Genomic DNA, 12,090 nt, shown 5'->3' on the forward strand with positions numbered 1-12,090 from the left:
TTTTTTAATACTTTGTCATTAGAATATTCTGTTTCCATTATTAGGTTCCACCCAAAGGGGCAAGGGCAGATTAGGAGGTCACAACTCTTACTCAGTGGTCCTCACAGCCTAAAACCAGTAGCTTTTAAAGATTACTCAGTATTCTCTGTTAGTGGTAGCTTGTGACTACTGCCGCATTTTCTCCTGCGTCAATATTGTTTCCTGAAGCTTAGAGGGTCATGAAGTATATGGAAAATAAAGAACAATTTTACATATCTCTATGTTTTTATTAGATCTCTAAAGTTTTATTTTAAAACATAAAATTTTATATAGATTAACACCCATATTAAAACAGACTGGTATATCAATTAAATGCCTTGTCACAAACTGTTATAAGCTCTGTTAGAAAAATAAACATTTCACAACAATCTACAGTGTCAGCTTTTAATAAATACAGAAAAGAGAAGTTAGTAGTCAACCATCTATGCAGAGATTCATAGTATAGCATGTGAAATTGTCATATTCATCAATCCGTATTATTTAAGGCAATTTCACCTTTCATATGATTCAAAGCCAGAAACAACACAAAATGTGTTCATGAAGAATTTTTCTTTGAGCTATTTTATAGTCAAATATTTTGTTTTAAAAATACATTCTATATTAAATTTCTTTTTACAAAGGCAGAATTTGTTAAGTGAAACAAAGATTATGTTATTGTTAATTTAGAAATATGTCTAATTGTTTTTGCAGAGATTTATAAACCTTAATAAAGTAGCTAGTACATGTAAAATAGCTCTAAAGGTATGTTAAATATACACAGAAATTAATTTGTATATTAATATGTGCAAATTTATACTTATGATTTAGAATGAAAATAATTTTATTCAATATTTCAATAAAAATCTATGTACCATACTTGTCATTGTGTTGACATGTTTTCAGAATCACATTTGTATGTCTAAAGTCAGTAAAAGTTCTTTACACAAACCACATGAGTTCCATTCTTGATGATTGCAGTGCTTTTTTCTTTCATGCTGATGTGTTAGACAGTTGTACTGAAATGGGTGTTTGAAGAAATACACCTGGTTGAAAGCACTAGCTTACGGAACATCCTAGGCAGGAAGGAGCTTCAGGTAGACATAGGGTAGTGTTATCACTCTCACATATTGATCAAAAGCTGCCCAGAGAGTTGAACAATTATTTCACATAAGTACTAGAGTTTAACTATGCAGTTTTATAACAGTCATCACATGAGCTGGAGAGGAAAGTTACTTGAGCCAAAGAAAACATCAAAAGAACATAAAGGATAAGGAAAAATGAGAACGTTGAGTGATCTCAGAGGAAATCTTTCCCACAAACCAGCTGGTTGCATCACTTTATTCTCCTGTAGCTGACATCAAGCATACAAAGTGCTGTGAGCTCTAACTATGATGTTTTCATGTAATCTTTTTCCAGTTAGCTTATTTAAAAGTGAGATGATCGCTTTAAACAATCCCTTCCAAAGGTATGGGAACACTAAAGATTCTTACAACCTTGAGAAGCCTCCGCACTTCATCAGTTAATTTCAGTTTGCCTGAATCACTGCTGTTAGTAGAAGTGTAAATGGGACCCTGAAAGAGCTTTTGTAACTTGAAGATTCAGAGGATCTGAGCTGATAGTCAGTTAGATCTGCATTGAGTGGGATTTGGTTCAGTTGTATTAAAAGCTGGCTTTATATGTTATCAAAAACAAATTCATAATTAGTTATAAGGAATGGACTGCACCTATGAAAATTTAATCAAGTTGAAGAAGTGTAACAGCTTTAAACACTACATTGCAGAAGACAATTTCAAGAGACATCACAATTTTGAAGATGTTAAATTGAAAAAGTGTGTCCTACAATCAGCAAGAAACACAGTATGTATGTCTGATCAGTTATGCATAACTAATTTTCCATGCAGGGATTATGGAAGATGAAAAGGAAAGAATTTGAAGGAATAGTTCTATTCCTTTGAAAATGTTTGCATTATATAAAATTATATTTTAAGGACATAAGGATGCTATAAACTAAGTATTAGGGTAAACGAAGAGAATGAATATGCACACCATTGAACTTCCCTCCTAGTGAGTTGCTACCTTCATGAAAACATAAATCAAAAAGTTGTGAAATTTTAAAATTTGTTGTTTTTAATGGGACTGTCTTTGTTCAAATAAGTGTTAAAAACTACAAGAGATCTTTGGAAATGAAGAACCCAATTACATTATTAAACTGTTATTTTTCACATTTAGGCTTATGGGCTTGAAGCTTATGGGCAATTTCTAGAAAAATATGGATGGGACAAATAGGAGCCAGGAAAGAAAGGAAAAGCCATTGAGAATAATATATTCTACCAGGTGCCAGAAGAAATATAATTCTACAGAGAAAAACATTCATAATCTATCAAGAATAAATGATTTCAGTGTCTCATGATGTCTGTTGATATATACAAGAATATCTTCAATGGAGATTAAGTAAATATTTAAAAATATTTAAAATTTAATCTTTGGTGAAGTTTTGCATTTCATGTATACACAATTTTAATTTTTCAATTTTGAAAAATCTGTCTCCAGAGACATCTATTTTTTTTTATAAACTAAGTTAAATTGAACATGTGGGACATAATTAGATTTTTAAGGAACTTTTAAGTCTTTTAGAGAATGTTTATAGCTTAATAAATAGTAGAAAATACCTAAAAATTATATCAAATGTCTATAAATACATGCATACTGCAATGTAAAAATGTCTCAGAAGAAAAAACTTGTATATAGTTGCTTATATAATGGATAAAATGGGACATTTTTGAATAATTACACACCAGGGCACAAAATGCTGCAATGCCAAAAACATCATTCAAGTTTTTTTGCTAACAATTTAAAATTCAATTAATTGCATTTACTATCAACAGTTCTTAAAAGATGTGGTCGTAGCATTTGACATAGTCTGTAAGTACATAAGTTATTTAACCAAACAATACCCTGTTTCCCATTACCTGTTAAGTAATTCTATCTAGTCAAATATTAATTCTCTTCTCACAAACTATTAAACAGAAGAAGATCAATTATTCAAGTAAAATACAAGCTCTACAATCTTTAAGAATTAGCTCTTTAAGTTAACAAAAAAGAAGAGAGAGAAACCACAAGACAGTACACGCGTAAGTACATCTTCTCATCCAGCACTGAGCTCTTGGCAAGGAAATGTCTTTCCTGCGGCAACAGTATCGGGCCATCTAAAATTAGTGCAAAGTAGTGAAGACCTAAAAGAGTACCAATCCTTGCTTTACGAGAATTGTTTTTAATTATGCTCTTTTGCTCATTTCATGTGAAAATTAATCTATTGTTCATAAACTGCTCACATTTAAGTTGTCAGCATTTAGCTAATGGATACCTTCGATTTTCTAGGGGACTGCCAAGAATCCATTAATTTATATATTTATAAAAGGACCCTGTATGTTTTGAGCAGCAAAATAGGATTTTCGTATAGCGTTAGTGACCACAGTTTTCTTAGAAACAGTCACAGTATTTGAAGATGCCCATCTCCTGTTAAAGAAGTGTCAGCAGCATCACCACCACTGCCCTGCTAAGGGACTTGCACTGTTTGCTGGCTGGCTTCCCAGGCCCCAGGGTATTACCCGATGGAAGCCAGTCTTCATCAACATCCAGATGTCTAGAGCTTTCAGAACTTTCCAGAACTACTGCTGGAAAGTAGTGAACCTGGGAGAGACACTTCTTTAGACTCTTCTGTTCTCACAGGTAAGACGTGCTACACACAGGATAGTTGGAAGTTAGAATTCAAGTACCAAGCCTCTGCATCAAGGCTTCAAGCTGAGCCCTGCCCAGCTGCAGGAGCCTTGTTCTTGTAGCTGCTGTGGGGGAAGGGCTGTACCAGAGCTCATCAGGAGGTGGCTAAGGGAAAACTAGGAGCTGCATATGTACACGTCCTTTCAGAGTACCCTGTTCTACTTTGTTTTGAAATATTTTCATGAAAAATACTCAGGACTTCAGTATGTTTTAAGGTTTCCCATGGATATTTTGCAGATTCAAGAGGTAGTGTGCTCCTGTGCAATGCTGGCCTGTAATTACAAGGCAGCTCTTCTCTAATACTGTCATCTCATCACTTCTGTGGTTTTGTGAAGTCATTTAAATTTTCTGGGCCTCCAATCTCTGGCCTACAAAAAGGGGGATTAGCTTATTTCTCAGATATTACCTGCACTTCTCCAGTTTTATACCTTTGTGAATTCTCATGAGCAGAGTTGGGATGATTCAAAGGTGACCTTAAGCTTCACAGGAGAGAAAAATAAAATAGCTTTCCATTTGAAAAATGTTGACATCAATTTGGAGTAAAAATCAAGAGAATATGCTCAGAAAAAAGGTCACTCTGCTTAAAGCAGTTTTTTAGACATCTTGTGGATTTCAGACTACAGGTCAGATCAATGAGAGACTGAAACAGTTTATCCAGTTTGACAGGTGAGAAAATGAAAAGTCTCTATCTTCAGATAAAGAAGCTACAGACCCAGATGACACTTTACAGTGACGCTTATTAACATTCAACTTTGAAAACCAGTATTCTAATAAAGTGACATTGTCATACAGGTTTCTATGGCAGTAGTAACTTAGCACTTATTTAATCCAGTCATCTGTGACATTATAAACTTATTAAAAATGATGAAAAACAGAATTAAAATGCAAAAAAGAGAAAATGCTTGAGTTAATATCCATTCTTCAAAACAGAAGAAAATGGACTTGCACATGCACCAAACCTTAGTTTCAAAAGCAACACCACTTAGGACTCAGGTTTGTCTATTCACCTGCAACTGAAATGAAATGCTAACCCTATTTAGCTGGCCATGCACATCTAGACAATGCCCATTGTCGGTGTTGACTCCTGGATGCTTTCCATCAGCATCTGTGTGCGCAAGGATCACCGCGCTGTGGTGGTGACGCCATGCCAACCTGTTCCATTGCATTGTGTGTGTCTGGAAGTGCAGGGATGACAGGTACTTGTAAAGTGTAATCAGTGCTTTCCAGATAATCTACATTCTATGTTGATCTAAATAAGTTATATATTACAGTAAAGTGCTACAACGCTAGCCTCCAACAGTAGTAAGACACATAGTTCTCTGAAAACTTCAGCAGCTGGTGAGTCACATGGTGGTGGAGACACTTGCCAGTCTTCGGGGCACAATCTTCAATAATGTATCTCCTCCTGTGACTTTTTATGCTTTTTAGAAGCAACTGTATAAAAAAAAATCCAGTTTCCAACAGTGTTTGTTTGTTTGTTTGTTTCACCTGTCTTTAGAAGTTGCACCTGAAAGCCTCATGAGCATGAAGTTTGCTGATATCCATTTTTATCTCCTCAGGCTTTTCTCGTCGGTAGGTTACAGCTCTTGTGCAAACGCTTTTCAGAATTAGTTTATCCTTGATGGAAAAGAAATGTTATATTAGTGAAGGAGCTGAGTGTTGGAACTGGAGAGTAACATACAGCTACCCTCTGAGTTCACCAACCTTTTTGGAAGCAGACATTCTGTAATCTGATGAGGATTTTATCTTATTACTATTCCATTGCAGTATCACCTGTCTAATGATAAGGACTTTAAGCAACCCAATCAAGAATGTGACTATGAATATGATGAAAAATATTCGCAGAGAGCTTGGGCCAGATAGGCATTCTGTAAGAAAGTAAACAAGTAGATGGGTTAAAAAAAAGCTTTAAAAAGTAAATAAAAGTTTTCTGTCCAATAAATGATGTTTACATTCCTATAAAATAAACAAGATTATTTACAGATCTGTATTTTTGAAACAGGAGGCTGACATTACTGATTACTCAAAAGAGTAAAACCCTTCTTTGGAGAATATTTACAATGAAAGTATTTGATATATATATAATTATATTATATAATATGTATTAGCTCTGTAAAAATCTCTTATCTATGTTCAAGTTTGTTTGTAACAGTGGCAGAGCTAAGGTGGTGTGAGCTGTTCAGCACTGTGTGGAAAACATTAAAAAGTACTGAGCAGCCCCAAGCATTTAGCTTCTTTTTTATGCTTCCTCCTCTTTTGCTCAGCAGTAATGGAAAATAACGTAAGCATCTGCAGAAGCTAAGACAGTCCTACTCTAACAGGGAAATATTTCCTCTAAACCGTGGTGTAAGATTTCATTATTATTACAGTCATGACTGAGAAGTAGGAGTGCTGAATCTTGGACAATACCCAAATCTGTCTCACTTATCACTAATTAACTTTACTAAAGCAGCCTGTTTGCCTCCACAAACTCATTGTGTGTTCCTCCAAGTACAAATAATCTCTAGCTGAAGAAAGAAAAGCCGTGTTAGGATAGGGAGCATGCTAGACCTTTGATTTAGCACCAGATCTCTGGCAAACTCTCACCGGAAAATTTGTAGGCTCTATGCTTGCCTGAGGTCTACTCTAGTCTCTGAGGAACATGGTTACACAATAGTGGGTATTCCACAGAGCTCGCAAGCTGCCCCAGATTCATAAAATCACTTCCTGGACCAAAACATGTGTTTCTCCACCCATTTTGCAAGCTACGGTGCCTCTGAAAAAGCTGCTAGGGAGAGGATGTACCAAGGCCACGAGCATAGTAGCATCCAGTCGTAACTGATTCTGGCCTCCTGAATGCCCAACAATTACCCAGCATGCCCCTTTAACAAGGCAAGTTTTCAGCAATGGGGTAAGGGGCTTTTTCCAACTAGGTGGACTTAATAGAGACATTTCTGTGATTTGTGACAAAAGACGTTGGGGAGGTCAAAGACACACCCATTTCTACTCATTGGAATGGAAACAACAGATGCCAGTAACAGTACAGTGCTTCCTTGTTAAAGATGTCATGGGCTAGAATACAAAATGTGTGTCCAAACGTGATGCTATTTGATCTTTTACAGCTGCCTGCCTTCAGGTTAGTGACCCTCATGGCTCATGTCTTGACAGATTGTGATGTCCCTTGGCTGACTTAGTCTGCTCCACCAGCTAAGCTGATCCTCAGAGGGGATGTGGCTTGATCCCACTCCTGGCTTTTTGCCTGATGGGAGCTTAGCCAGAAAGACTGAAAGAAGACCCTGTAAGTGTGATTGAGTGGACAAATAATTGAGACGCCTAACAAATGCCCTTATCCTCTCCTTGCACAATAGCTGTTAAGGAGAGGGAAGCCGTTAAGCTACTGATACATTTCAGAAATATTACTAATGTGTTAGCCAGAGGATCCTTCGAGGGTTCAAATCTGCATACATTTTCACCATGTTACCATGGATGGTTCAACATTTGCCCCAGTCATGCTTTTCTCAGCTGAGGTCAGACAAGGTGTTTTTCTAAGGAGCTTTCGGGAATACTGTTTGCAGCAACACTTAAGTCAGAGTACTGTTTACTTAAGATAATTAATGATATGTAGGGGTCCTCTTTATTAGAAAGGCACTTGGCCTTCTGGAGAGGTTGCAGCAACCTCAGCTGGCAGCACATGTGATGCTTTTCTGAGCCAAATTCACTGTGTGCTAAGGGAATGAAATGTGGAAACTAAGATGTGCAGGACGTGTCTACCCTGCTACTTCCCTGGGGGCTGGCTTTTCTACTGCTTTAAATAGTAGAATCAAAAGGAATATTTCCAAAGATATGACTCAAATAGCTTCTATTTCATAGGTGTTTCTACACCTTAAATGGGTGCAAAGTGGGTTTTGGGTTCCTTTGGGAGAGGGAGAGTGCTCCAATAAACTTTTGTTTAAAAGTAGTTTTGAACATAGCTCTCACATATTTCATGTTTACATATCACCGTTGACTTGAGAGACTTTTTTATATTCATTAGCTCAATTAATGTCATATAACCTTTCCATGTACCTTTTACCCTCTATTTTATAGGTGAGGTGTGGGCTCAGAAAAGTTTTGCCTCTTAATTTACTACACATTAGGCCAAGGTCTTTAGCCTAAAAGTAACATTATTTCAATTGCATCAAATTTAGAATTATTCACCTCAAAGTTATATATTTTTTCTCTTAATTTTTCTGATTTTCTTTTTCTTTTTTCCCTTTTAATTTAATAGGCAGGATTTTACATAGAACTCCTCATGTATAGGAGGCTGACTTTGAACTTCTGATCTCTGGGCACTACCTCCTGAGTTCTGTTATGTCCCATGATGCCTAGTTTTATGTGGTGCTGGGGCTTGAACACAGCCTTTACCCACACCAGGCAAGTTCTCTGCCACGAAGCTGCACCCCAGTGTCATAAGCTTAGATACATGACACCAGCAAGTGATCACTTAAAGTCGTAGGATTTCATCTGAAAATGGAGAATAAGGTTTTGCTAGAAATGGGGATGGTCAGCAGGAGAAGCAAATTTAGGTTATAAAGGGAAACCATGGCTCCTGATTTCTAGAAACTAGTTTACACAGAAAATCTAACTTTTGGCTCAAGGAAGTCCTAGACAATTCATTTTTTTAGTCTTTTGTAAAGGTAGGCAGTACGTAGAACTGCGAGGGTGAGAAGGGAAGTTTCTCCACTTCGGTGTTCATTTTTGGGAGATGAAAAAACAGATAACAAACTCAGCTTTCTTTTAAAAATATCTGTGGCACAGAGATAAAGTAATTTTAAATGGGAATCCAATAATTTATAATGGACTTAATACGAAGCCACTGCTCCTTCTTTCGGGAAGTGCATCACAGCCCCTTCAGCCTCAGAGGCATCAGAAGACTTACCTGAGGCTTGGTCTACCCGATGTTGGCCCAGGACAGCACAGGAGGTTTTACACTGATCAAGGATAGCCTGGGACAGATTGTGAGGGTGAAGGCACTGCAGACAATTCCTGTGTGGGGAATATGAAAGGATGACTCCTTAAAAGGGAGCATGGACTGACATTTCTTATGAAAAAATAAAATAACAAAGCATCAACTAACACAAATTTTTATTAGGTCCATTAGAAACTAACCCCATCAGCAAGGCCTGGTGGCCTAACCCAGTAATCCCATATACATGATGGGCTGAGGCAGGATTATATGTTTTAGGGCTGCCTGGGCTACAGAGTAAATTCAAGGCCAGCCTAACTAGCTATCTGAAAAGTTAAAAAGAAAAAAGTGACAGGAGAGAGAACTTTCCCAACACATGTGAGTACAGGATTCAATCCCCAGTAGCAAATAAATAAACAAACTCTACCATTATGTTAAAGTGCTGTATTTCTAAATGATTTAAATAAGTTTCTATGCATATTTCTAAAATTCTTACTTGTGTTACTGATCTGAAAAAGTATGTTTTAAAAACTTAAACAAGCAAACTTGAGCCACAGTGACATTTACACAGGTGTTCTTTGAGCAAGTCGCAGACTGCTATTGGAAAATATTTTAACAGGAAATAAGAATGTCACTGTCATGTGACACATGTCTTTCCATTTATGGATCCCGAGTGCTCCATAGCAACTGCAGTTCTTTCGGTTAAATGCTAAGATATTTACTCTAGTTATAATGAGCACATTTACTCACTGACTGCCATGCAGCAAGTGCTAAGGTTTGCTTTCTTTACCTTTACAAAATCATGTAGTTCTTTCACAAACTACAAGAAGGTACTATTAACCTTATTTTTAACCAGAATCACAGAGAATTTTAGCAACTTATTGCACATCACACAGCTAAATAGTAATTAGCTGGCAGTCTCTGTTTTCAGAAAATTATTTTAAAAAACAGAACAAAACAAGTAGTGATTTTATGCAGATTTTTTTCTGAACCTTCCAAAGCAACTTACTAGCCAAAGATGGAAATTTAGTATCCTAATTCTTAGAATTTCCTACCCAGGTTTTTTTCTCTATCACCACCACCACCACTACCACTACTGCCACCTTTGCATGACAGTAACTAAGAACACAGCAACTAAGATTAAAGAAGGCAGAATAAAGAACAGAAACCACTGTCAGCAAGGATTGCTTTGTCCACCCTGGAGACAGGATCATACCGGTTTTCGCTGCAGGATAGGGGGCAGGTTGGGCAGTGCTCACAGAGCCGGCCAATGCTCCTGGGGTCCGTGCACTCACACCTGCCACACACACAGGTGCCTCTTCCACTGCAGACCTGGCCCTTGGAGTTGACACAGCGCTGTGCTGCCGCTGATGGACACTGACACCGATCCCCTTCCCAGCCACTAAAGCACTGGCATCTGCCGCCTTCACAGTCCCCGTGCCCTGCAACAGACACACACCACGGTCAAGGCCAACAGGTCCACTGACTTGGTCAGGTCTCTACCATTTTCATGAAAACATGCAACAGTCAATGAATGGAAAGAGCATCAGTTTCTACTTGTGTTGACAAAGCAGTGCCAGGATTTAGGAATGCCTGTTTTTAAAGCTGTTCTATTGTAGATAATTCCCCCTACTGACATATACATAAAATGTATGAAAAAGCCCCTACTTTGATGGTTGCCCAACTGCTTAAATGCCATTGTGCTTTCAAATTTTAAATTAGAAACACATAACTATAATGAAGCCATGAGGGCTGACTGGAAATCAGCAGAGCGGAGTGTCTGGTCACTGGCTTCCACAATCCTCCCTCTTCATTGTTGCTGGGGGCCCAAGAAAACATGGTGATGGGCAACCATTGTAGCACTTTTGTGTATTCAGGCATGATTAAAGATAGGTCTTGTGAGACGTAGAAATAATCCCCCTGGTCTCAGAACACCATGCAGGAGGTAAGCAGGGCAGGGTTAATCCATGCTACAAGCTGTTACTAGGTGGAACAATGGAAGAGAGAAAGGAATGGGGGGGCATTTATGCAGACAACTAACTTGAGAAAAACCTTGGCTACACACTATTAAATGGATTTTAGTTTATAAGAAGTGTCTAAAATTTAGGATGGCGATGCGAAGCAGAAGTCTTCAGGAGGTGCAGTGTATATTTTGTATATTTTCAATCTTATATGACTGTCGATCAAACAGCATTCCTTTTTCCTTTCTTGTTTCACCCTCTGCATCTCCTTATACTCCCCTCTTTTCTTCCTTCCTTCCCTCTATTTTCTATCTTTCTCTCTCTCTCCCTCTCCCTTTTCTTTCTGCTGAATACCTCACAAGTTAATTGTCCCATGGAGCCTACTGCTGGGTCAGCTCAATTTGCTCATACAACTAATGAGGTCCAGGCAGACAGATGTCTGCAACATCCCATTCCCTGATGCAGCTTGCATACTGAATCCTAGACAGCCGGCCTGAGAACATGAGTTTTCATTCCCAAGAGAAAGTGGTGGGGAAAATGCATGTCAGTCTTGTAGTGTGCACTCAGACAATCCAAAGCAGATTGTCATTTGCCTCTGTGGGTGTGAGGTGTGTGGTCACAATCATATAGACACTGTCAATATATCAATTTTTGAGATTATGCAGCAGAACGTCAGAGTCTCAAAGTATCTGAAACTGTTTTGTGAGACAGTTCTATTGAATGTTGAACAGAAATTCCTTGTTTTCTTCCCTATAAACTATTACTTTCCTTATAAAATATAATAGACAACTGACGGTTTATCCTGAAGTCATTTCCTTCCTATCCATATATCTAGTTACAGCTGAATGAATGTCTAGAACACATGGCATTTTTGTGTATATAACAGAATAAAATACTTGTAATAGTGTTTTTTTTCCTGTAATTTAAAACAAGCTTTCTGCCTATACAAAAATAGAGAGTTAAATTTTATAGGCTTTGATTTCCATATGGTTATAACAATGCCATATTTCCATTTTTCAATAATTAAACCGATGTTTCCTTACTAACATGCACATACAAGAAAGGGGTCTTTATGATAAACAAACTTAACCTTTCATAGAGAACCAAGGAATTCAAATGATAGTTACTTTATTTTAAAGTTATATTTTGTTTTAACTTTCAAATGCTGCATAGGTTTTCTTTTTCTGGACTGTAAACAGAAGATGGCAGAGAACAGAATTAGCCAAAAGTAATCTTGGTATTTTTATCTTATCCTATTTCATTGCAAAATCTGGTCTCTGTCTGGCCAGAGGGATGAGTCTTCTGGATTACTTAGCCAGCCAGTACTTCCTGAAGAATGTTGTCCTTTGTCCACCCTGTTGCTGCTGATTTTCCAAAGATAAATTGGTGAGGTTTGAATGACTTCAAACT

General features: G+C 37.5%; 1 protein-coding gene across 3 annotated transcripts in view; it reads right to left on the bottom strand.

Annotated features, from left to right (window-relative positions):
• Positions 1 to 262: 262 nt before the first annotated feature.
• The window catches only part of Itgb8 (integrin subunit beta 8), a 91,286-nt gene continuing 79,458 nt past the window's right edge, over positions 263 to 12,090 (bottom strand). For 2 of the 3 annotated variants that reach the window (XM_021654172.2, XM_060388298.1), the window contains 4 exons: positions 9,936 to 10,161; positions 8,693 to 8,799; positions 5,500 to 5,663; positions 263 to 5,412 (listed from right to left, as the gene is read on the bottom strand). In XM_021654172.2, coding sequence (XP_021509847.1) covers positions 5,290 to 5,412; positions 5,500 to 5,663; positions 8,693 to 8,799; positions 9,936 to 10,161 — 620 coding nt within the window. In that variant the 3' untranslated portion in view covers positions 263 to 5,289. The remainder of the gene's footprint in view (positions 5,413 to 5,499; positions 5,664 to 8,692; positions 8,800 to 9,935; positions 10,162 to 12,090) is intronic. The other variant, XM_021654173.2, reaches the window with a different exon arrangement.

Source organism: Meriones unguiculatus, chromosome 7 (genome assembly GCF_030254825.1).
Source record: "Meriones unguiculatus strain TT.TT164.6M chromosome 7, Bangor_MerUng_6.1, whole genome shotgun sequence".
In the NCBI taxonomy this organism is placed as follows: domain Eukaryota; kingdom Metazoa; phylum Chordata; class Mammalia; order Rodentia; family Muridae; genus Meriones; species Meriones unguiculatus.